The sequence below is a fragment of the Gymnogyps californianus genome, chromosome 3 (assembly GCF_018139145.2).
Source record: "Gymnogyps californianus isolate 813 chromosome 3, ASM1813914v2, whole genome shotgun sequence".
Lineage (NCBI taxonomy): Eukaryota > Metazoa > Chordata > Aves > Accipitriformes > Cathartidae > Gymnogyps > Gymnogyps californianus.
The window spans coordinates 28,958,004-28,982,235 of NC_059473.1; the positions used below are offsets into that span (position 1 = coordinate 28,958,004).

The window sequence follows — 24,232 nt, forward strand, 5'->3', positions numbered from 1 at the left end:
AGTTTTCCCACCTGAAGAGATGTTCCATTAACAAAAAAGTCATACAGAAGTATCTTCTGTACCCTGCCATACAGAATCAAGCTATACCCGCCACTCCTAACTATTCTCTGCATGCCCTTGAGTCAAACAAACTCTTTCCCAGTTTTGTCGGCTCCGGAGTCTATTTAAGAGGGAAAGAAGGTTGTGATGACAGCAATAAAGATATTTCACAGAATATAGAGTTCATATAAATCGGCAAGAAGTTACTCTGAAGGCATGTGATGCTACAAAGGACAGAATTTAATTCCTAGCAGTAAACATTTGGAAGACAACAGTGAATCACAGCTAAGTTACCTAAAATCAACAACTAGTTGTAGTAATAAAAATTAAAAAAAAAAAAAAAAAAAGACAAAACTGAAAGCAGAGTGTAAATCTATAAAACTTTAAGGAAAGGACTATTTTAAGCATGAGCAAGAATACAGTTTGCAGTGTTGATAATGCTTCTTTAGGAAAAATGCAAAAGAGTTTTACTTTTCTCTGAAATAACCTGAACCAGAAGCCCTTATTATACTCTTGATTGTCAGTAGTTCTTCCATTCATTTAGCGCTGGTTCTTTGGCTTTATCACTATACAGAGTAGAACCTGGGGTGGCTTAAAGTAAGCTAAAGATCACATACTTATAAGTTTTCATTTCATCTGCTTTGCTTGTGAAGACATTCAGTATCATCAAACTTCTAGAACCAAATTCATAAATGCTGCTGAAAATTGTGACATCTCCAGTCATGATGCATTATGTTTGTCTGAGTAGCAACCTAATGCTGCATAATGCAAGCATTAGTATCTATGTTTATATAACTAGTGTCTTTCTAAATAAATATTCCATCTTTATGCATAATGAGTGTGTGAATTATTTAACTGCATTTAAAAAAATACATTTAAGAATAAAAACATGTATGCTGCAGTGTTCTTTTTTAAGCTGTGCTGTACACTTAAGAGAATACTCTAGGAGATTAAAATTCTGCTGTGACACTGGGGCATATGTATCATTTTACTGCGACATGTGTCAAAGATTACCTGCTTCTGTTCTTTCATTTATTTTTCAGAAGAACTGAAGGCTTTATAACCTTGTATGCTGCTTTTAGTAACTGACATGTTAAAGAACATTTGCAGTAAATATGTTCATATTTGAGTATAGCATAGGTGAAATTTAGAGACAACGAATCTTCTGAGGGCAGCAAGGGTCTCTGGTGCTTTTTTTGAACATAATATTGCTAACATCTCAGGTCAGCTGACAAATGCATGGTCAGATCTGTGACAGGAAAAAATAAGAATATTATTTTTGAAAAGAAAAGTAGAATTGGAATGTGAAAAAAAAAAAAGACACATTTAGAGAGATCAAGACCAAGAATGTAGTTTTCATGAAACAACGTAAGTCCTCTTTTAATTGTCTCCTGTAAAATCTACTCTTGCTATACCAATCCTTACATTGGAATCATTAACCATAATACGGTAGACGATCCTTTATGTTAAAAAGTAGTAATGCAGAAACAGAATCCAACTTACTCCTTGCACTGCAAGAACAATTGCTGCTGAAAGAATTTAAAAACCAGGACTGAATTTGGCAAAACTGTCATTCAAAATGACAGATTTATAAAGATAATCCACTCTTTACATATTTTCTTCTTTTGCCTTCATTAAACTATCAAAAAACCCCACAGTGAAGCTTAACTAGACTAGTTTTTAATTGCCCATTTTGACATTCATGTTCTTTCCCTGACCTTTATCACTTGTTAAGTAGTTAGATCCTGTCTCAAAATATATTAAGTTTATTTCCTTATTAACAAAGATGTACTTCAGAAGCATAAACTTAAAATAAATGGAAAACATTTTCTTCAACTATACAAAAAAGACCAAGAAAAAAATGTATAACATGTTGTTTCATACTGAGGTTACGGTAAAACCAAAGCTAATTCAGACATGCTTTAAGAATTAAATGAATTTTTTGCTCCTTAAATAGCCCTAAAGAATACGACAGTCAGCTGTACTTCATGACAGAACAACTAACAGTAATAAAGGTACAGAAAACACAAATTATCCTAACTGAAGGGGAAGCAAAACTCAAAGAATGTACCACATTCAACTCAAAGGATAATTTCTTATCTTGGATTTTAGAACATAGCAAGACAGCATATTATACAACTAGGGAAGCAAATATGTAACATTTTAAATTATTCAAAAGTGCTGGTAGGGAGAACGATTCAGAAAACTACAGACCTTTATTCTGGCCTCAAGAATATACAGAAATTTAGGGAAAAATAAACTTGAAAAAGAGAACAGTTACAGATAAGGGAATAAGATAAAATGGAATGAAGCGCAACATGCAAAACTGTTAGAAACTAGATTGTGCCAACCTAATCCATACCTTATCCAAAAACGGTAAAAATATTTCTAGACAAAGGAAATAAAACAGTTCTAGTCACACCAGTCTCTGAATGTTATCTCCACAAATGAAATCTTTGAAATCTGCAGATTTTTTTATTCAAAATTTGCTTCAAAGTAAAAAGGAGGGCAGCTCCAGCTCAGAGCAGAGATCCAGTTCTCATACGCTTCCTTCACAGCTAAAAAACCCACGGGCTTCCTGCGAGACACAGAAAACAGCAGGAAGCAGACAACATCCTGCCATGTAGTCTGAGGAAACATCTACACAAGGTCCACAGTGAAACTACAGTTTTGGTTTAACAGATTGAACTCTAGTGTAATCTCTATGCGTGACAGTAAGATATTTGACACACTGCAATTATGGTATGCTATTAGATAAAATGGGTAAGTTAGAGAAGGAACAGGACTTTAAAAAGACCCAAAAAGAACATGTTTCAAGTCAGTTATTGGGGGACTTAATCTATTGTTGGGACCAATATTATTATTAGTTTAACTGAGGACCACAGTAAAAAAGTTATGAGTATGCCAATGAAAATCCATCGATGAAACAAAAGTTACGAGGCACTGCCTGTAGAGAAGGAAGATTAAAACACTGTGAAACAAAACTCGGTATCTTGAGGAGACGAATACTAGAAGGACATGAAATTAATAGCAGATAAAAAGACTGCATACGCGAGGACTAATTAAAAAATGTGTTACAACTTAGGAGCTCATCAGTTGGAAACAGCAAAGGGATCCAAGCATATTAGTTGGTACCTTGGATCCCTCATCAAGAGGACAAAGGGCAAATGTGATTCTGTAACACATCAACCCTGATACAGTCAGTATGGACAAGGAAGTACTACTGCCACTCTCCAACAATCAGATAGGACATAAACTGGAATAAATCACAGCTAACTTCCAGCTAAGAGAGACGCTTAAAAAAAGCTGCTCACATGACCCAGGGAATAGAAAGCAAATTTGCTGAGAGGAGATTTAAAAACCTCAACTCGTTTTGTCTGGCAAAATTAGCACAGATGGGATATATGACTGGCATCCACAAATACCTCAAGGGAAGCATCAGGAGGGAAAATAATTATTTAAAATAAAGGACAATGCTGGCATAAGAACAAATGAGTATTAAATGGCCATGAATAAATATACACTGCAAGTTAAGTTTCTAATGATCAAAGCAGCAAGATTCTTGAGAAGTTTTACTTGGGAAGGTGGCATTCAGAGAGTCTTCCTGCAGAAATAGTGGGAAAAAGCAAATTGTTTTTAAGATGCAACTTGATCAGTTTATAAAAGGAACAGCATAGCAAGCTTGTTTATGAAAAGAACTGAGTCAGTGTACCAGCAGGACCATTACTACTGTGTGCTCCTGTGATTTTGTGAAATGCTGATCTGCATGGAAATTCCAACCCCTTCTTAAACACACGCAGTTCAACTGGTGCTGTACTGTTGCTGGTAAGAATTATATAAAGATTAGTAACGGGTAATTTTCAAATCTCACCCTTGATGTCATCAATCAGACTAAGACTGTATGCAAGCAGATTCCAAAATGCACACCGGATGAGTATGAAAAAATTTCTATAACTTCCCTTTAGAAGTTCCAGGCACTCAGTGATCACCCTTAAAAACCTGCTTATATTTCACTCCTTTTTAAACAAAATTGAAGTCTGCAGTGAGTTTCTGAAAGGGTGAACACGTGGCTCACACCTTCTTGAAAAACAAAAACCTCCAAAGAATTGCAGGTTTCACTTGACTTGAGAAAAGAGGAGCAGAATCTTAAATTTATCCTAAGATGACCCCATTACGGTCAGCTCAAGTAGGCAATCTGCAAATTCCAGGGCAAGCACCATAACTGGATTTTGGAAGGGAGTCTACACGCTACTGAAAGGCTCCAAACTTGCCAGGTTTCAGAGTTTCACGTCCATAAAAAAGTAACTGACAGAGAAACCAACCTAAAGAAACTTGCCCATAAATGCACAGAGAATCCAAGAGTCTGACGAGCATTCAAATACATGAAACTCAAACAGATTTGTGACAATTGACAAAACAATTCTCGTAATTTTAAAATCATTCTTGGAATCTGTTCTTTCTTATTTCTTAGGGAAAGCAGTTAAGCTACATTTTTATTAAGGCAGAAAACTTTAAAATGGACTAGAAAATGCTGTACTCATCAAACAGGTTCAGCTTCACTTAGCTTTCTCATTTGGAAGCTGAGAGAGTACAGCTTGGATAAACAAAGCATTTGGGCTGGACCACCAGGCCCAAAGGGTATCAATGGTTCAGTGTTTCGTTGTTGGCTGGTAACCAGTGGAATACTCCACAGGCCAATCCTGGGGCCCCTACATCCCTCAACATTTTTATCAACAACTTGGTTGGTGAGATAGAAAGCACCCTCTGCAGATCTGTGGACAACACTGAGTTAGGGGGAGTGGATGAAACACCAAACAGTAGAAGTTCAGTCTAGACGGACCTTGAGAAACTTGAGGCTTGGGCCAACAGAAACCTCATGCAGTTCAACAAGGAGAAACACAACATTTTGCACCTGGGCTGAATAACCCTGAGCATCAGCACAGGCTGAAAACCAACTGGCTCAGTAACAGCCCCACGGGAAAGAACCTGGGGGTTACAGTGGATGCCAAGCTCAGTATGAGCCAACGGCACGTCCTCACTGCAAACAGGGCAAACCACATACTGGACTATGTTCATGAGGATGAATGCGGCAGCAGATCAAGGGCAGTTTTAACACTCCTCTACTTGGCACAGCGAAGCTGTACATGGAATCCTCCGTCCAGTTTTGGGTTGCCAGGTTCAGAAGAGATTAGAAGAAACAGGAGAGGGTCCAGCAAACAGCTGCTCAGATGGACAGGGCCTAGAGTACATGTCCTAGGAGAAGCTGAATGAGCCAGGCTTGTTCTGTTTTACAAAGAAGTGGCCCAGGGAAGATCCAACAGCAGCCTGCAACCACTTCAAGGAATCAAAGATTAGAGAGCTAAACTTCTTGCAGTAGTTGCAGACGATATAGAAAGGACCAATGGTCACAAATCATAGCTTGGGAGTTTTAAATTGGGCAACAGGAAAAAAGGGGAATGAAGCATTGGAACACGTTACTCAGAGTGGCTGTGAAATCTCCATCCTTGGAGGTTTTTAACTCATCCAAAGCCACTGCTGACCTGATCTAGTGCTGCTAACAGTCATACTTTGAATGGGAATCAAGGAAACAGGATCAAGAGATCCCTTTACAGTTTCTATGATTCTACTTAGCTACTTCTCACTCCAGCACCGTGGTTTTAACCTTGTCTTCTTAACAGATCAGTGTTTTTCTTGTCTTCCTCTATTTTTTGGCAATCACTAGCTACTGCAATTACAATAAATAATAGCTCCTGCTAAGAACAACAAAATTCTTGAGATTTACCTGATTTTTAGTAAGTCAGTAACTTAGTCTTCAGTTCAACACCAAGTATTATTTTTGTCACAGTGTACACTAGTATTTAAAATACTAGCTTGACGTGAAATAAAAATGACCACTTAAAATTTTGTTTAATTCAGAAATAGTATATATTTATGACAGCTCTTGATTAGCAGGTCCTCTGGATGACAACCAGAGAATCATCACCATTCTTACTAAGAGAAAGAGACAACAGCAACACGCAAGTTCCTTTAGAAATAAAGATTATGTATAAACTTTAAGAGTTCGCTTTGGATAATTTTGTTTTAAAGAACATACCTAAGAGTTAAATTGCTGAAATCACATCCTGTCTCAGGACTCATGACAAGCTGCTTTCAAACAAACATTTCACATGCATAAGAGAATTTTAGCACTCCCATAGAAGACAAAATAGCCGTGTAATTTTGGGGGGAAGCTTGAAAAGCCACAATGAAGCCTGGAAAAAACAGTTGTAAAAAACCTGGTGCAATATATCAGCTAATAAGCCCAAGAGCAAGGATATAAAAGATTTATCGCATACTTGTTTTTCTAGACCTAACATGATACAGGACACCTCTTCAGTGACAAGAAGGGACAACTTTTCTATAACCACATCAAGTTAGTTATAAAAAACAATTCAGATTTCATTTTTACCCCACATGAAATGAAAAACATTATGAAGGGGAAAGAAGAATCATTATAAAGATGTGGGGTTTGCACCTTCAATAAAGATGTGGTGATTTTGCACCTTCAATAAATCTAATATTTGTTTTGTTAGAAGTTAGAAAATACTTAAATCCCAGAACAAATAGTTTAAGTTCACTGACTTGATAAAACATTCTTTTATGCTACACAGCCCTAAAATAAATACTTAAAAGGAACTAAGAATATGCCACTGTATCTTGGTTTTCATTTTCCTTCAGATAGAAGTGCTAGAATAAACATTCTTACTGGTTTACGTTGCCGTGTTTTTATGAGGTTAATAACTGAACTGTTAATCAAGGCCTATATAAATACAGTAGTTAAATACCTTCTGCTTTAGAAGCACTTTTATTTACAAGAGAGCTAGCCAAGATTTCCAAAGGACTGCATGGTCTGGTTTGCTTTGATCTCTTTTAAGTACAAGTTTCTTTATACCTCTTGTTTTGCTATTTATTATACCCTTTGTGTAATCAGGTATGGAAAGAGCACCTGCATAGAACAAATACTTCAGGAGAAGTGTGACTTAGAGGAATAATTATGCAACACACAGTTCACTAAAATAACTTGTGAAGTCCTTTTCCAAGAGCACTTTTGTTGCTATACTAGCAAGAGAAGCAAGTGTACAATGGACTCAGAATAAAAATAGGGGAACATCACTTAAACCCAACATCACAGATACAACCTGGTACCTATATCAACACATTAATCAACACTCAACTTTGATATACATACGCAAACACGTCTGTATATATGCATGTATATAAAACTATATATAAAACAGTTTAAAATAAAATATATATTTTACATATAATATATAATTATTTTTAACAAACTTTTTTTAGAAAGTTGAACTGTGTATATGCATGAGTATGCACATGTGTGTATGTACATACATATGTATGTATACATACACATATAAATAAAATTAAGAGATATGTATATATCTCTAGAAAGTCTCCAGAACTCTGTCCAGCTACTGCCTATATAACTATTATCTTTCATCTCTTGTCACTAATTTAGCATTGTGAATTTTACCTCCAAACAACCCACACACTTTGACCGGGAGTATTCTGTGAAGAGTAACTGCTTTTTACTTAGTATGGTGAAGTTAATGAATAAGGGATGTGTACATTACGCATGGAACAAAACAGAATAATTATATCAATTCATATTAATGAAAACTTTTATCACTACAGCAGAAACTAAATTATCTACTCACATGGTTAGGTTTACAGTAATTTTTGTTTCATTGAATGCATTTTACTTACTCAGTAGAAACAAACGCAACATTATGCCCCTAATTTATTTAAAACAAATGAATGGACTGAAGTTACCTCAGGCCAGCACATATATTTTAAGGATGTTTCACTTTGGGTAAACTTTCATTCGGGTCACTTCACTGTGTTCATCTTCCTATTTTCTGGCTCTGACTTAAGACAGAATGTTATGAAGATCCTCCCTGTTCAGGGGAGCACAGATACACATTTGCACACCAGTGCTTTAAGTGTGTGTTTAGATCCCAAAGATTTGACTGGGATTTATGTGGGTTAATGTTTTTCTGACTCTGTATATACAAGATAAAATCTTGAGGTAAAAATGGTTCTGTAGATTTTAGGCATTTCAGATAGATACATACACTGTGTTCCTAAAATCAGCAGAAATCATATAGACACAGAGCATCCTAAACCCCAAGGAGAACAGTCCATATTTTCTGCTACAGGGCATTTTAGATAGCTCTGGATTAGACTTGTAAAACAAACAGAGTAATTGAAGTAGTAACACAGAGGGAAACAGACTTCTTTAGGAGCTTGTTTTCAATTTGTGTCTGTCTCTGCACAAAACTTTCATAAATTTTACCTTCAATTTACAAGTTAATAGCACCTTATCATCATTATTCCTATTATAAAGGCACTTAGAAATAGGAAGCCTGTTCAAAATTATGTATAAACAAGCACATTGTTATTGAACTATTAATCAGTAAGAGCCATAACGGTTACCTGAGTCAGCCTGAACTTTTGCATGTTTTCTTGAGACAGTTCTGAGATTAAGTCTTTTAAATCTGTCAAAGTCAATAAAAAAAAGAGCCAGAGCATAAAAAACAAAAAAGTTGAGCAAAATAAATGTTGCCTATTTTTGGCAGACAAAAAGGGGGAGGGATTTCTTTTTAACAAAAACAACCCCCTCACAAGACAGTGTACTGCACCAAATCCTTAATAACTACTTCGCAAGCATTCACCAGAACAACTAAGGTGGCATGGGGGGAACAGGCTGCAGGAGAAGCTAGAGGAAAAGGACCAGAGGCTTTTAAATGGCTCAGTCATCTTGTGAAACCTCACTGTCACTGACCCAGTATTTCAACTGAAAAGTTGCAACAGACCAAAGTTGCCAGAGAAAATCCACTAGGGAATCACTAACAAGATCCAAGATAAAGCAATCCCAACCCTTCCCTCCGCAGCATGCGGTCCAAGAGGTACAGAGCTCAAAGGCCAGTTTTGTGAAGCAAGCCGTACTTGCATTTCCCTGCTGGAGCCGACACCAGAGGCTCAGCACTCTGCTGCCTCACCGCTGCCCTTCCTGCGGACCCATCGCTGCGGTCAGCTTCCTCTCACACGTAGCTGTACCTCAACTGGCACACAGGACTTTTGCCAGTGGTATGTCACCAAGTCAGCACTTGGCATTTACGGGCTAGAGTCAATCTGAGTATCACCTCCAGCGAAACTCTCCTAAGGGCTATCCTGTTTTACGACACTGATGTGCCATTACAGCTTGACCACATTAGTGCCACCAAAGTTTCTTTCAGCTTATCCCAAAATAGTACTGGCCACTCCTCTGTGGGCAACACAGACCCATCTCAGAAGTCCTATCAGAGCCCAGTATGATGCACTGCAAATGTCTAATAAAGTTGCTCTTAAGACTGACAAAACATCATTGATGTAAGACAGATTTTTCAGCTGTTAAGTTAGAAATATCGGAAGTGTTAGCCTGCCAGATGTGGAACATTCAACAGGAATCACATACTTACAATGTATTTTATGTACTTCAAGCTACAACTGTAGACTGGCTTAGTGAAAAGGAAGATAATACCAGATTCATTTAATTTAGGGATAATGTTATGAAAAGAGAGGTTTGCATTAGAACATTCAATTTGCAGAGTTTTCCTCTAACCCTTCACAGTGTAAAATGCAACTATTTATGGTCTTAAAACCCCTAGTATTCATACAAAACCTTAAAGTACACGTCAATTTAGGAGGGGGGGCGGAAATCAACTTAGTGTTTTTAAAAGTTAATTTGGTTTTACTCAGTGACCTTCAAGTGTGCAAGCAACCACTTACTGAGAAGTGCTGAACCCTCAACTTGCAATAAAAACAAAGAAAGCAGAGGGCAGTCGTGCATGCTGACTGCCTCACAGCCAATAGCGCATCTTCAAAACCTGTTCATATCTACATAGTTTTCATCTTATTATAATTAGAAAGATAAGTTTCTCCTTTCCAAATGCTTGAAGTTATTGATAGTCATCAACATTTACTGACAGCTATCAATGAAAATAAAGACTTAAAGAAGTACTATGTCGATGGCAATTAAAGTTGTTCCTTTCTTTCTAAATGTATCTAAATCAACATTGAGAACATGGCAGCATTCATACTCAGTTTCCTAACAGCACGAATATTTACTCCACAGAAAATGTGTGTTGAGAGCTAAGTATTTTTCTGCATATGCATTTTCCTTCACTAGAGTCTAAATACATAGGAGCTTCCTCCCTCCCAAAATGCAAATATATACATACATACACCAGTTACTTCCTGTAAAAATCACCAGGTTGCACTGTACCATTTTAGCCTTGCTTAAAAAACTGCTTTTTAATCAAAGAATTGAAGCTCCTCCTTCCTGGAACCTCCTCCACCAAGGTGAGAAGCTAAGGGAATTCTCCTCACCCCCCGTTCTTTTAACCCCAGCCTCTACCTGATGCCATTGGTTATTCTTTCTGAGGACTGTGCAACATTCATATTCCAACTCAAAAAATTCAGTTTTCAGATAAGCCAGGACGAACCTTTTTTGTTACTGTAAAGACTAAAACTTGTCCTAAGTCAAATGGCAAACTGCCTCAAAGGCAATTTCTGATCATGCTCATCCTTTAAAAAAAAGATAAAAGCCAGAAATACCAGGTATTTCATGAGAAAAGTCTCGTCTAGTAACAAGAAATAGCAGCTTTAATTAGCATTGGACTACAGACCAAAAAGGTCTCTGACATATCTGTGTGTGTGTGTATAGCACTGGACTACAGACCACTGGTCTGTACTCCAGTATTATATATACACATATACATAGTGCATACACAGACAATATATAGACACATATATATGTGTGTGTGTCTAAGAATTTAGGTGAAAGTATCACTACTACTACTGTAACTCATTTGGGCAGAAGAGAATTCCTCTAAGATATTTAATTACATTTCAAAATTAACTTCGGTTAACTTTATATGTAAGTTATTTTGACTTTCATGTACAGATCTGCATTAACTATCACAATATATATTCCATTTTATTTTCAGAATCTCTTCATCTCAGGACATCTTAATTTTTCCCATGATGAATACTGCAGCCTACAATCAACTAGAGCAAACATTTACTTTAGATGATTCACAATCTGTAGTAACACTAACAGGAAAAAAAAAATACCCATGAAAAAAACAGAATTATTAAGCATACACTACACCCCAGCTTCTTTAAAAGTTCATGGAATCAGCAAATCTACATTGTAAATTGACTGCGCAAGAAAACTGGAAACGGCTACTTAATCAAACCATGAGAGGCAAAACTCATCGGCCTACAGAACTCACTGCAGTTCAAAGTCCTACTTCAATCAATTTGCATTAAACCAAGTGTAGTACTCAGGTCTTCAATGCCCCTCAGAGTGGTGCTTCCAGAGCAGCCAGTGGGAGGATGTGCCTGGGGGCCGGGGCCATGGCAGCCCCCTCTCCAGAGCCACTGCTCAGGCAGAGGGCAGGCCCCAGTGCAGCCCCGGCACCTGCAACACAGGAGCAAGTGCTGAAGGGCCGTAGGGCTGGGGACCAGGTCGCAGCTGATAGCATGGCAGCTAGGCAAATTAGGATACAGACCTAGCATCCTCCAAGTATGAAACGACTGGCTAAACTAACATAAATACCTGTGCTGTGAAGGGCTTGGAGAAGGGGTGGTTATTTTCAATAAAGCACACTGTGATGTATCTATGCAGAGCACACTTTCTGTAACCAAATATAAATGGGCTAATTGCAAAGACTCCTTTCCAACTCTTCCTCACTACTTTGTGTTTATATGGCTAGAATTTCATTCCAAGTCTTGTAGATTTGAAATTATCATAACATTTAAGAAAATTATATTCCCAAATCAAGTATACAAGAACTCAACTAAACCCCCCTACAAGTAAGTGTTAACAGGACCATTTTTAAAATGTCAATTATCTGGAATTCAAAGTATCATTTAGCCAAATACACACACGCACACACAAACACACACACACACACTTACAGCAGCATTAGAAGTTCTGATACAGTCTTTCTCAGAAAGAGAACCCAGAGAAAATTTCTTTGTTTCTAACTTTCTCTTCACTAGAAAGTTCAACCTGTATAGTTGCATGGACCACTGTAAACAGTCTTCACACAACTTCTATCTCTTCTACTTGCAAGAGCTGCACACAGTTGTTATTTTTCAAGTACTAATTTTCCAATTCATTATTTCCTTGCCCATGCTAAAATTAAAAAGACGCATCAATATTTAATGAAAACAGGATATGATTGCATCTCCTGTAGAGCATGATGTAAGTAGTCCCTTCCAGTTTCCAGTGAACCCTTAAGAGTGAAATTTGGCATCAGCCCAGAGTTCTGCTCCAGAAATCTGTCTCCTTCACTGCCGTAGTTCTCCACTCCCCAGTTGTACCAATACAGCTGTTGATGCAAACACATTGCAGATGACCCACAGCAGAGCCCCACCAACAACTGAACCAGCACAACCGAGCAGCGGGAGCCATGACGTGTAGTCGGTAATTTCTTCAACCCGTGCCTCCTCAAACTGCAGACTAAGTTTTCAGAGAACAGACCTTTTCTATCCAGTATTGCCTTGTCCTCAGATTGAGACAGACAGTTCTGGCTGACCTTCCTAATGCCCCTTCAATGACCACAAAGCCCCTTCAATGACCACAAAGCCCCTTCAATGACCACAAAGCCCAGCTCAACATGCTTTCTTGCCTCTGCTCTCCAGTAGGGATGGCCACTGCAGATATAACTTACAATGTCTGTCAGCAGTTAGGCATCCCCTCACTCTCTTTGTCATGGAGTGAGGGGGCCCTTTCACAGTTGTTCTACTGCAAACACCCCAAATGACACAGGAATGTTTGGAAGTTTAAAAAAAAAAAAAACACAAAACCAACAAACAAACAAAACCAGAAATAAAAACAAAAACCCAAACCCATCATTCTTTTACATATGCCTGGGAAAAAAACAAATTAAATCAGGTTACTGATCAGACATAGGTTATAGTTCATTTAGTCATTCAATCCAATGCTTCACAACTGATCAAGATCTTCAAATAATGGACCACCATTGTGTTGTCACTACGTAAACACCCCAGCTGCATGGCAATTATGACATACAAAATCAACATAAACAGGAAATGGAACATAACATCAGCAGACTAAAAGCAGCAAAAGACATGATGGGCCCGTTATTTTTGTATAAAGGATGCTATATGTGGATTTTTAGTGGAGATAAGAGGAAAAAAAGGGAAATGTAACACAAAGTATGTTAAAGAAACACGGCAGTGGAGTTAAGTTGCCAGTACTGTTCCAACAAAGCTTTCTTCGGGAAGTCTACACAAACTCTCCACCACCCCAACTGCATCAGTTTCATAGGAACTCTTCTTGAGAAAACAACCAGAAAGTCCATCCTTTTTTAGACAGATGCCCAAAATAGCCCAGCAATAAGGTAACTCCCCACTGGCACAGAAGAGACAGATTTAAACCTCTAATCTAAATTCAGGCAAACTGGAAACCGATGCAAGGTCCTAATGGTGGCACCAGAGAGTTGGTCTCTGTCTCTCTCCACAGACAGACTGCCCCTTAATGCAAACAGAACATTCTGGAGGCAACAGAACAAGCAGCTCAAACCCAGATGACTTTCACACAAGCTCCTATAGATGCAAGTTGCTAAAATGCTAGTGCTTTTGAAGTAAACTGTCAGATTTAAAAGGGGGGGGGGGGCAGGGAAATTACTGTTTTAATATATGAATTCTGTTCTGGCAAAACACTAAACAAAACAAGTTTAGAGCTCCCGAAGAGAAGTGCCCAAGCACAGCTGCACCCCAGGGATGTGGCTGCAGGGAGCTGTGCAGCAACGGTGACACCTCGTGGTGCCAAACCACTGAAACACAGACCTCTTCCCAAACACAACCTACCTTAAGCCCACCGGCGGGGTTCAGAGGAAGAAGCTTTACAAACAAAATAGCCAAACAACGTCTACATCATTCTCCTTCTACAACAGTATCTCCTGTAGAGACAGGAGTCAGAAACTTGAAATCAAATCTCTGCCTCTGTTTTCATACCTCCTGTCTCTCACTGACCTGCCTTTAGAAGTGTTTTCCCGTTCCCTGTTTCATGGTATTGACAACTACATGTGGGAAACAGTAGACCTGACTATGTACAAAGTTTAATGCAAAACTGCTAAATGAATGGAGGAAGAAAATGAAGCCAGCCCAGCTTTAACATCTTTTGGTCAAGATGACTACAAAGAAATTACTGTAAACAAAAAGCTGCAGAGAAGCAAGTCGACAGTGCCAGTTACATAAAAATTAACGTTGTTTTTAATTAATTCTATTGAACTATATAAAAGTTTACTTTCCTACATTCTGGTATGTCCCATCCCCAACAGATGCTCAAATGCATTACTTTCTGCAACTTCACAAACAGAAGTCTCAGATTACGTATCTCATCACACCGCATGTATTTCAGAAGACAGTTTGCCTTCCCACTGCAGAAGTTAGTGTGAAGTTTTTCCCTAGGATACAAGCCTAAAAAAGCTGAGGTACTACCTCTTTCAGTAAGTGCTCAATATCGAAATTAAAAAAAAAAAAACAAAAAACTTTAAATGCTGTTACAAGAACAAAATGAGAAGGCAAGAAATGAGAAACACTTTTTATTGCTCAGCTTGGGTTTCGGGCGTTATGGGAGTGAATTCCAGGTTTGGGCGAGAAGCGATTTGGGTTTATGATAAAGCAGGGATAATTTCATGCAGTAGGGGAGATGACATTTCAAATCATTTTGGGGGGAAGAGTTATTTTCTAAGGAAATCTCCTTCCAATCTCCCACCTGTATTTCTTCCTCACATTCATACATGCATAGTAACTAATTTTTCAAGTGACACCTGAAATTAATTCTTTCAAACAGCTAAAATGGCACCTATCTATCATCTAAAAGATGAAAGCCTAGTATCATCCCAGGACATTTAGTTTCTCATAACGTGCATGAAAATTATATTAGCTACATAGATCAACACTAAGGAACCACTGTATAATGAGTAAAAAAAAAAAAAAAAAAAAGAGAGAGTAGAGTTTTTGAAGGTAAATCGTAACAATTGCCTTCTTTCAGAAATTGCATACCTTGTCCATGATTTGAAAATCCATTAGGAATTTCTGAAATGGTTACCATAATATCCATAGTGTGACCACTCTATGGCCCTGCGACTCACCAAGGAGTACTTTTTAATGAGTTTATTCTGCGTCCAGGGTTATTTTCACATCCCTACTAAAGCAGGAACCTCAGCTACAGAGCACAGGGCATGGGCGTGCTTCGTTTGCTGCAGAAGCTAAAGGAAGGGGCTGAAGGCCAAAGAAAACATGGGGTGCTTGTGCACTAACTGCAGGGCACAGAGAAAATGGAATGGTCAGGACTGAGGAGTTTTAAGAGTCAGAGGAGAATTGGTTTTACATAGGAAAGTGAAATAGTACAGGATCTGGGGCAGGACTACAGAGTTCAAGGGCAGAATCCCTTGGAAGAGGAGCAGCTTCTCAAGCTGCAATTTTTGGAGCTTGGAGGAAAGAGACATGAAAGAGGGACAGGGTGTTCTAAAGTAAGAAGACTAAAGGGAAAAATCTCAAATTAGTAGGGGTGAGATTACCTCCAGGCCTGCTCTAGAGGTAAGGGAACACACACGTGACCATTGCTCCTCTTCTCCTTCACCCCCCTCTCTTTGCTGTCAAGAGCAATAGGGCTAGTTTGTGCCCACAAGAGAGACTGGGCATTTGGAAGAGCCGCTGGTACCAAAACCTCTCAGCAACATTCCCCTTCTGTGAAATTGCATGTGAGTACAAATTAACTCTCAGTGCTTAATAGCAGATATTTTTGGCCCTACCACTTATTTCTTGGCAGCACAGTTTAAGCAAAGCTAGATGTTTTTGTAACGTCATGATTCAAACATATCCATAAAGCAAGCAACATTTTCAAATTGTTGTTGGCCAAGGTCATGTTTTGCAAACTTACAATTGGTACCAAGTGAAGCTTACCTATTTTTTTTTGAATTTTCATCTTTCCCTCTTTTAACCCCAAAAATTCTTGTAATCAGAGCACTAAAAAGAAGTGTAGATGAATTTCTTACCTAGAGGAAAAAGAAAAGAACATGAAATATATTTTAAAAATCCCTTTGAAATGTACTAATTTTTTTTTTTAAATACAGCCACTAATGTAATGTACAGTTGAAAAGAACAGCTGCAGAGCATGCCTACTGTTCAGGGGTCAGCACATGGAAACAATTAATTTAGAGCATCTCTCCTCTTAATCAAGATGGCACTAATACAAAGTTCAGACTTTTTGGAGATGTCCACCTTTAATACAAGGGATACATCCAGATTTCTAGTGGTTCAAAGCATTCACCCTTATGCATGGCAGATCATGAAATGTCCTACCTTAATATGCCATATGGAGTACTATCTTTTATTGAAAAGCAAAGTAATAGTGAGAATGAATGTAAATGCACTTCTTACTAGCTAGGTGCACTGACTCAAAATTTGACAGCCAGGTATATTTTTATCTATAAGGTACTCTTTGTCCCTACTTTTTGTCAATATCAGTGCTTCACATCACAGAAAAATGAAACAAAACCAAAAAATGTGACCAAAACTATGACTTTTTGCAGGTCCACATTATTCTTTATTGTACCTTAAAATATTACATGATGTAACATTCCAGAAATCGTGGTACTGCCATTTATAAACATGATCAAAGCTTCACTGAACAGCACCACTCTATATCCTGTTAAATTAGAGGGGCAAAATTAAGAATTAACTTACTGCCCAGACAGGTGACATAAAACCTAGAATTGCTGCTTGTATTCCATCTGCAACATAAGGCATGATGTTTTCACCTAAACGTGTATCCCTAAACAGTGCCCGAAGGATATTTAAAGCATGAACCTGTGGGGGTAGAAAAAATATAAGAAAAATATATATTAATTGGAAAAGATCTTAAATTTAACCTATGTTACTTACAGCAGTGAACGTGTGAAACAAAAATAATCCATATGCACATTTATACCACTTTATTTCCATATTAAATATAAGAATACTGCTATTAAAAAATACATTAAAACGGTGCAGCAGTAAACACTGTTAAAAACAATTACAGTTTAAAAATATATTCCTCTGACAAGTACAGTCCAGGCATTGCAAGCAAAGGCCAGCATTCTTTTTTCCTCAGCTTATCATGGCTGCAAAAATAACTTTCGAAGTTTAGAATCATCTTTTCCAACATTCTTGACATGCTGTAGATACTGTGAGAAAAAATAAACTACAACTCACAGGAGGGCAATATTAAGCTAAAACTGACAGCCAAGCTTCCTTCACCATATGGAGCATTTTCTGATATTTCTCTACTCTCTGTAGGGGAAGGTGGTAATCTGTGTAGCTTCACAGACTTTGACAAGGCTACATAAATTTCTACCAGCAGAAGATCTGGCAGAGCCATTAGAACATACTTCTATGTATTGTCAACAAATTATGGCTTGCACTTACAAACAGAAAGATTAAGTATTTGATAACAACATTTTGAAGAAAAAGATCTTGACTTTTAAAATAAAATTTTTATGCATTCCAAATGTATATATTTAAGTTTAAGTTACTAAGTATGCATAAAATCACTTTTCATGTAGTATTTTACTGCATACAATATGATTTATGCAACTCATTTATTTACTCTAAATGTAAACAAATGCTTGCTTGTTAATTCCCTTGTAAAAAGGAAATTACTCATCTGTTTAGAAATATACTACAGGCAGTAAACTTATCATATAAATTCAAAATGAATATGACTGTATTTGCTGTACTAGAAAAAAAAAACTATGAAATTATGCCCAATCCATTTTTTAGTATCTTATGCACTTCCAGTGACTTCATAACCTCTGCACATGCAAACATGTTTTAAAATCTAGCTATAGATAATAAAACCAAAATATCCTTATTAAAAACACACACAAATTTCCTTAACTGTTTGAAGTAACACAAACACTTTTTTGACATTTGCCTTCTGATGAGAGGCTGTATTTTACCTGGGGAATTACACTTGATGATTCATTCAAAGGTGCAGCCAAAGATATCAATTCTTTCATTGTCGTTTTCAGCAAATCTGTTTTGCTCTTCTTTGGTTCTGAAGCTAACAAAGCCTACAGAAAGTTTAAAAAAAAAAAAAAGAAAAAAAAAGAAAAAAAATCAGGTGTTTCTAGCCGTTTTTCTTTACTACCAGTTCTGCTCCACGTTCCTATATTTACCATATTACAGCCTAGCTTCTGACCATACACAAGAACTAAAGAAAAATTTGCAAAAAGTTTCAGTTTTAACTCTTAGTTTTGTTCAAAGCCTCTTAGCATTCAATGTTTCAGTAAGAAAACTTTGCTCATGCACTATCCATCTGCCTAAGAAAATCTGCTTGTATATAACAGATAATTTATCACACACCAAAAAACCCATAGTGTTTATTACAGTGAAAGTTATCTGCCGTATTATACATACTTACATTTCCTAGTATGGACATTTTTTAATTTAGTAACATACATATTTAAGATGACATGGGCTGGCCAAACAATAAATCCTGGTTTGCAAAACAGGATAAAACAAGCAGCACATTTTTAAAAGGAGAGAAGAGATGCATCCATCTCCAAATAGTAATTCAATGGGTAGGACACCCAGCTGAGACGAAAGTATTCTAATTTAGTCCTCTAAAATTCAGGACTGGAGTTAAAAAAAGTCTTCTCTCTCTGCCTAGTAGCTCTTGTTGAGTTTGTCCAACTTAGTGCAAATGGATAATCATAAATCACTTATTTGTAATAAAAAATGATTATCCATTTGTGTTTTGGGGCCCAGAGTCTGTTCAGCATCAGTTCAAACAAGATATTTAATAGTACTTTACATCACATAAGAACAACCAAATGGATCAACTGCAAGCCAAATGAAGTATAGAGGTTAGGCAGAAACCCAGAAGTAGTCACTGTCAGTTCATCAGTACCTTTAACGATGGGAGAAACAGACAGGGAAGGGAAAAAAAACTATTCATGAAGTATAAAATAGAGGAGAATAAACTGAAGACTAAAATTTCATACCCTAAAAATGTTAAAGCTGTAACTAGTATTTTCCCACCATTTCCTTAGTGGAAATAATTAATGGAGCTGCACGTTTGTACTATTAGGTAATAATATTTCTATTTTAAATAGGTCATTTAAAATGCTCATAACCTTAAAAATTACATATTATCATTAAAACAGATGTGTTTTAGTAAAACAAGAATAAATGTCACAGGAAGCAGACGGCAAAGAGACCACACGGGGTCTTGATTTTATGCATTAATAAAATAACCTTATTATAGTACTGTTAGGATATGCATTACAACTTGTATTTTTATTATGTAAATGCAACATGCTATTTAAGGCTAAATCCATTTTACTGAGTGCTATGGGCACATTCAGAACTACTGCCAAAGAACACTATCGCCTCTCTTTACAATCAAATTACAATTTGAAAGTAGATTATTTCAAACTAATCCCAATGTTCACTTCAAACCTTCTCATTAATTGACTAGACTAACTTCATACTCTTCCAGAGCTGTCAAAATAGAAGCATCTGACCTGTTTATCCAAACAGCTATGGCACAGCACAAGCTTTGCCATATGGAATCAGTAATGTAGGCCAACTGCAGACTACACACGTTTTCTGCAATGGGATACCGTTGGGTCCACCTAGTCCTTACATTAGATAGTGTAACTTTTTACATGAACAACTGATTCAAACATGTTTGCTTTTTCACATTCTCAGGATTAACACTAGCTAATGCCCACTGGATTCAAACTCTGTGGTGTGAATGGGGAAACCAGAAGACATGAAATCACCAAATTCATTTTGCAGACAACTTACAGATATAAAAAGGGAAAGATCTTTAACTGCTGAAACTGAAAAGGACAAATGCCTCTAAAACCAATGCACTACTTGTGATCTCTGCTGCCTAGCACACACACATCTAGCAAAGCCAGGAGCAGGCTGTGACTGACATAAGAGAGGTCAGACAGAAGCAGGCTGCCTCAACTTTCTCAGGGCAAACTCAGAGTGGAAAACAAGCAAGATGAATTATTCTGGCAGGGAGAGCTTGCTCCCAGCAGTCCCTCAGATTCTTGGAACATGCTTGAGACTGTACTTCAGTGAGTGGAGAAAGTTACAAATCGTGTAGTTAATCTTGGACTCCTGTCTTAGAAAACTAGTTGAAAATTAAAATGATGGAGGCTAATTTAGGGGAAAGCAATCATGGCCGCTTTAAGGAGCGAAGGAATAGAAACAGGTTAAGTGGAATCTGCAGGACCAACTCTGCAGTGACTGACGCCACAAGGATGCAGATGAGCTGCTGCATACTACTGCGAGGCACTCAGTAGGAGGTGGTACTTCGAGCAGAGACAAAACACTGCCAGCCAGCTGATCAGTTGTCAGTTCTGAACTTGGCAGAAGCCAGAGGCTGGGATGTGTGCAGCTGATGGTAACATGGGGAGATGGAAGACTGCGGGAGCATGGCCCCATGCTCACAGATACAAGTCTTCAGTAACCTGCTCATTCATTGCACTCGAGACTGTCAGTCAACACTAGTTAGTGTGACTCTATTACTTGATCCTGCTTTGTTACTGTTGAGTAGACTTCCCAAGCTCTTTGTAGTATTTTCTAGGCCACCATTTTACAATTCTATGACAGTCTGTTCATACTTTACCACCCTCCCACTTTGCACGGAAGAAGCAGAGTTACATGGTTAACAGAGCCTTACTTAATCTGTGAATTAATTTATGAATTTGCCAGGATTATTACAGTGGCCACACAGTGTCTAAGCTCAGTCTTTCGAAATGCTATTCAAATCTACCTCAAGCCAAAAATCTCAAGAGTCAATAGAACTGCAGCGCTAAACAACACCAAACATGGTTTAATTACATGTGGCTTCTTGGTTGCACAAAGGCAATCAAAGTCTGTTTAAAAAAAAGTAACTGTTTGACCAAAAGGGGTTGAAGTAAGAAAAATAAATAAATACGTAAGTGTATTCACCAGAAAGGACATTTAAAAAAAAAAAAAGTCAGAGGTAATAACATTAGTTGGTACCTGTATGTAGAATGGAATTCCCGCACTACGTCTGGTTGCACATAGTGTAGACGAAGGATCACAAGATTTGATTTCTTCTAACACACAGCTTAGCCACTGCTCTGGCATCTTGCGCAGACTCTCACTGTTACAGCTACATGAAACAAATACATAAGAAACTAGGACAGAGTCAAAGAAAGCATTTAGTGACCTTAAGAAATATTCCTTACTATATGTGAACATCTCCAAGCATATACACAGATTTTTTTAAGAAATAAGACAGAAATTAAAAAAAGGAATTGTACATTTTTCCAATGTTGGTACAAATTATATTAACCCTACTTATTAAGTGCCACTAGGAAAAGATATTTCACTGAACAGAAAACAGGATTCTGTGCTTCAGCACTGTAACTGTTCTCTTCTACCAAGAACTACTATCCTGTTCTGGAGAAGAAAACAAAGACATATGCATATCAGTCACTGTGTAGGAAGTGACACTTCACAAATTCGTATCTTGTTGTCACACAGTAGCTGATGGGTGACCCTTACATTAACTAACATATACAATTATGTTTATAACCATACAAAACAAAACTGAAGCCCCTAACAGTAAGTACATATTATGTAAATACCCTTGCAAACCTTGCAGCAGTAGAAGGAATGAAAAACAAGACATACTGCTCTTTTTAAAATACTACATCAGTCAAACTTTTGGTAAAGCATCTAAATTGCTCTCCTATCATCACATACTCCTCCTCTGCAGTTATAAAACTCAGCATTGCCTGAAAGCAAAGGACTTCCAAGGACAAAGAGAACTCAAGTCTACTTCAATTGCTGGTGCTGATCAGTTCAATGAAATGTACCATATTCAGTGTGCAAGACCAGCTCATTAATCTTATGTCAATGTTCCAAAAGGATCATTCATTGTTACGAAAATTTCTATTAACGGGACATTGTTATTAAAACCTGTCACACTGGTTTGACACGTGATTCAGAGTAGAAGAAAGAATTAATCACTGTGGGCAATACAATTGCAATTATCTCTAACCATGCAGGACTTGCCTTACCTAAAAATATAAACTGCAATTAAATTAATGATTAAGTAGTGAGACCTTACAGTAAGACTACAATCAAGTTTTCTACCTAGGTGACTGAAATAAAGAACTGAAAAGAAAAGCTAAAAGGCAGCAGGTACTGATGTGAAAACTAAAATTTAATGGAAGGTCTACATCTACTCTCTCCTTCTTTACCCCCCTCTTATTAAAGCAAGAATTTAGGTTGGCTAAAAACCTGATACTGAACAACAAATGAGGCTTTAATCTGTAGTGAAACCCTCCTTTCCTTCTTTTACAAAATAAACAGAAAATTAGTAATGCAGAAAACAGAGGTCACAGGAAGTGCCAGACACATCAGCAGAAGACACAACAGACTTCTTACTCTTCAGTAATTCCCTTAGGTTTTCCACCACAGGTTTCCTACACTGCTGCCAGGCCTTCTCCCCATTTTTTAAGGGCAGCACCTCTTCAAAACAGCGGCCAGCATGCGAACCATCAGTCCAGAACGCAAGAGAAACATAGCTTCACAAGGGGTATGTCACCTCATACCACAGCATGAAAGAAAGGCACTTCCTGTCCCAAGCCTGTGACAGAAGCAGCCAAATTAATCTGGAAACCAAAGGTGAGTTCTCTTTTGTTTGACTGTTCTCTTCCTGTTGCCGATAATTAGCTTCCCCTACTTACTTTCAGGACATGTTCCTTTGCTCGCTTTTGGGTACACAAGGAGGATGCAATTCTAGGGTTGAGACCATGCAAAACTTCTCATGGATCTCCTCCGTGGGTCTCTGCAGCTAGACTCTACTTCGCAGTTCTCTTTACTCACATCAACACGTACTGCAAAAGCTACGACTTCTGATCATGTCTACGGCTGGTCTTACCTCCCTAGCTGAGCAGAATTTAAACGTCTTAGTTTAGTCGTGCAAAGAGCAGTGCTCATCTCTCTTCAGTATGTTATCTCAGGATTAAAACAAACATCCCACAAGACATACTTATATCTGCTGTGGTGCAGAAGAACACGAAGTAAAGCATTAAGGAAATATTTTAAAGTTGCTACGTAGCATACTGAATATTTTATTCTTAAGTAAACCAAGGGGTTTTTCCCCTTTCAGTAGTAGTAGAAAGAGGAGAAATATACTGAAATTCAATAAACTTCAGACTCCCTCAAAACTGTATTGCTTTGATCTTGCCACAAGTAATTCTACCTTGTTCAGTCACCCACCAAGGCACCTTTTTTTTTTTTAAAGGTGAAAGAGTTATTGCTTTAAAGTTAGAAACATTAGAGACTATTGACTTTGCAATGGAGATGACTACTCCCTAAAATTTGGCAGCTCCATCTCCTCATGGTCTGGCAAGAAGAATATTGTCTTAAGAAGCAGGTGGCCCTAAATTTTAATAATAATGAAGCTTTACAATGTAAAAATGGTGGTCTCAAGCTCAAATGTCATTTTCCAGAATGAAACAGTAATTATTTTTACCAGATCAAACAAATAGTGTTGATAATTAAAATATAACACAGTAACTTGATACACAAATTACTTAAGATGCAGTACAGTAAGTGTTTTTCCACAAATTTCTGTCTGTCCCTCTGCCGGTTATAACAATTTCATACATGCCCAAAACTCTTTTTGTGGCCAGTATCAATGAGTACAAAAAGCCTGGCAATTCAAAGTTAAAGCTAAACCCCTCTCCCTAACTCATATGGCTGTGTTTTCTCCTATCCAAAATTAATGGTGTGTTAAGAACAAAGGGTCGATCTTGGATTTGGCCTGCCTGGATGTCAGTGGTTTGTGGCATAAACTTCACATGACCAGAAGCATTTTCTACATGGGTATATCCAGAATTCCATGTTTCCAATTGCTGTAATCAGTCCCTATCTGGGGAAAAAGGGGGTTTCTTTCACCATTTTTCCTCTCTCAATAGACCTGTAGTAGTATTCTTTTTCACTTAAGTAATGTGATTCCTATTCTTTATAAAGTTAGTCTCCCTACTGCCCTGGCACTTCTCAG

The 24,232-nt window shown here is 37.6% G+C and overlaps 1 protein-coding gene across 1 annotated transcript in view; it reads right to left on the minus strand.

The window, feature by feature from the left end:
* THADA (THADA armadillo repeat containing) overlaps positions 1-24,232 on the minus strand; it is a 165,787-nt gene that overhangs the window by 113,037 nt on the left and 28,518 nt on the right. The window contains exons 23-26 of the mRNA XM_050894700.1: positions 21,193-21,325; positions 18,123-18,236; positions 16,870-16,992; positions 16,087-16,178 (exon numbers count right to left, since the gene is read on the minus strand). Coding sequence (XP_050750657.1) covers positions 16,087-16,178; positions 16,870-16,992; positions 18,123-18,236; positions 21,193-21,325 — 462 coding nt within the window. The remainder of the gene's footprint in view (positions 1-16,086; positions 16,179-16,869; positions 16,993-18,122; positions 18,237-21,192; positions 21,326-24,232) is intronic.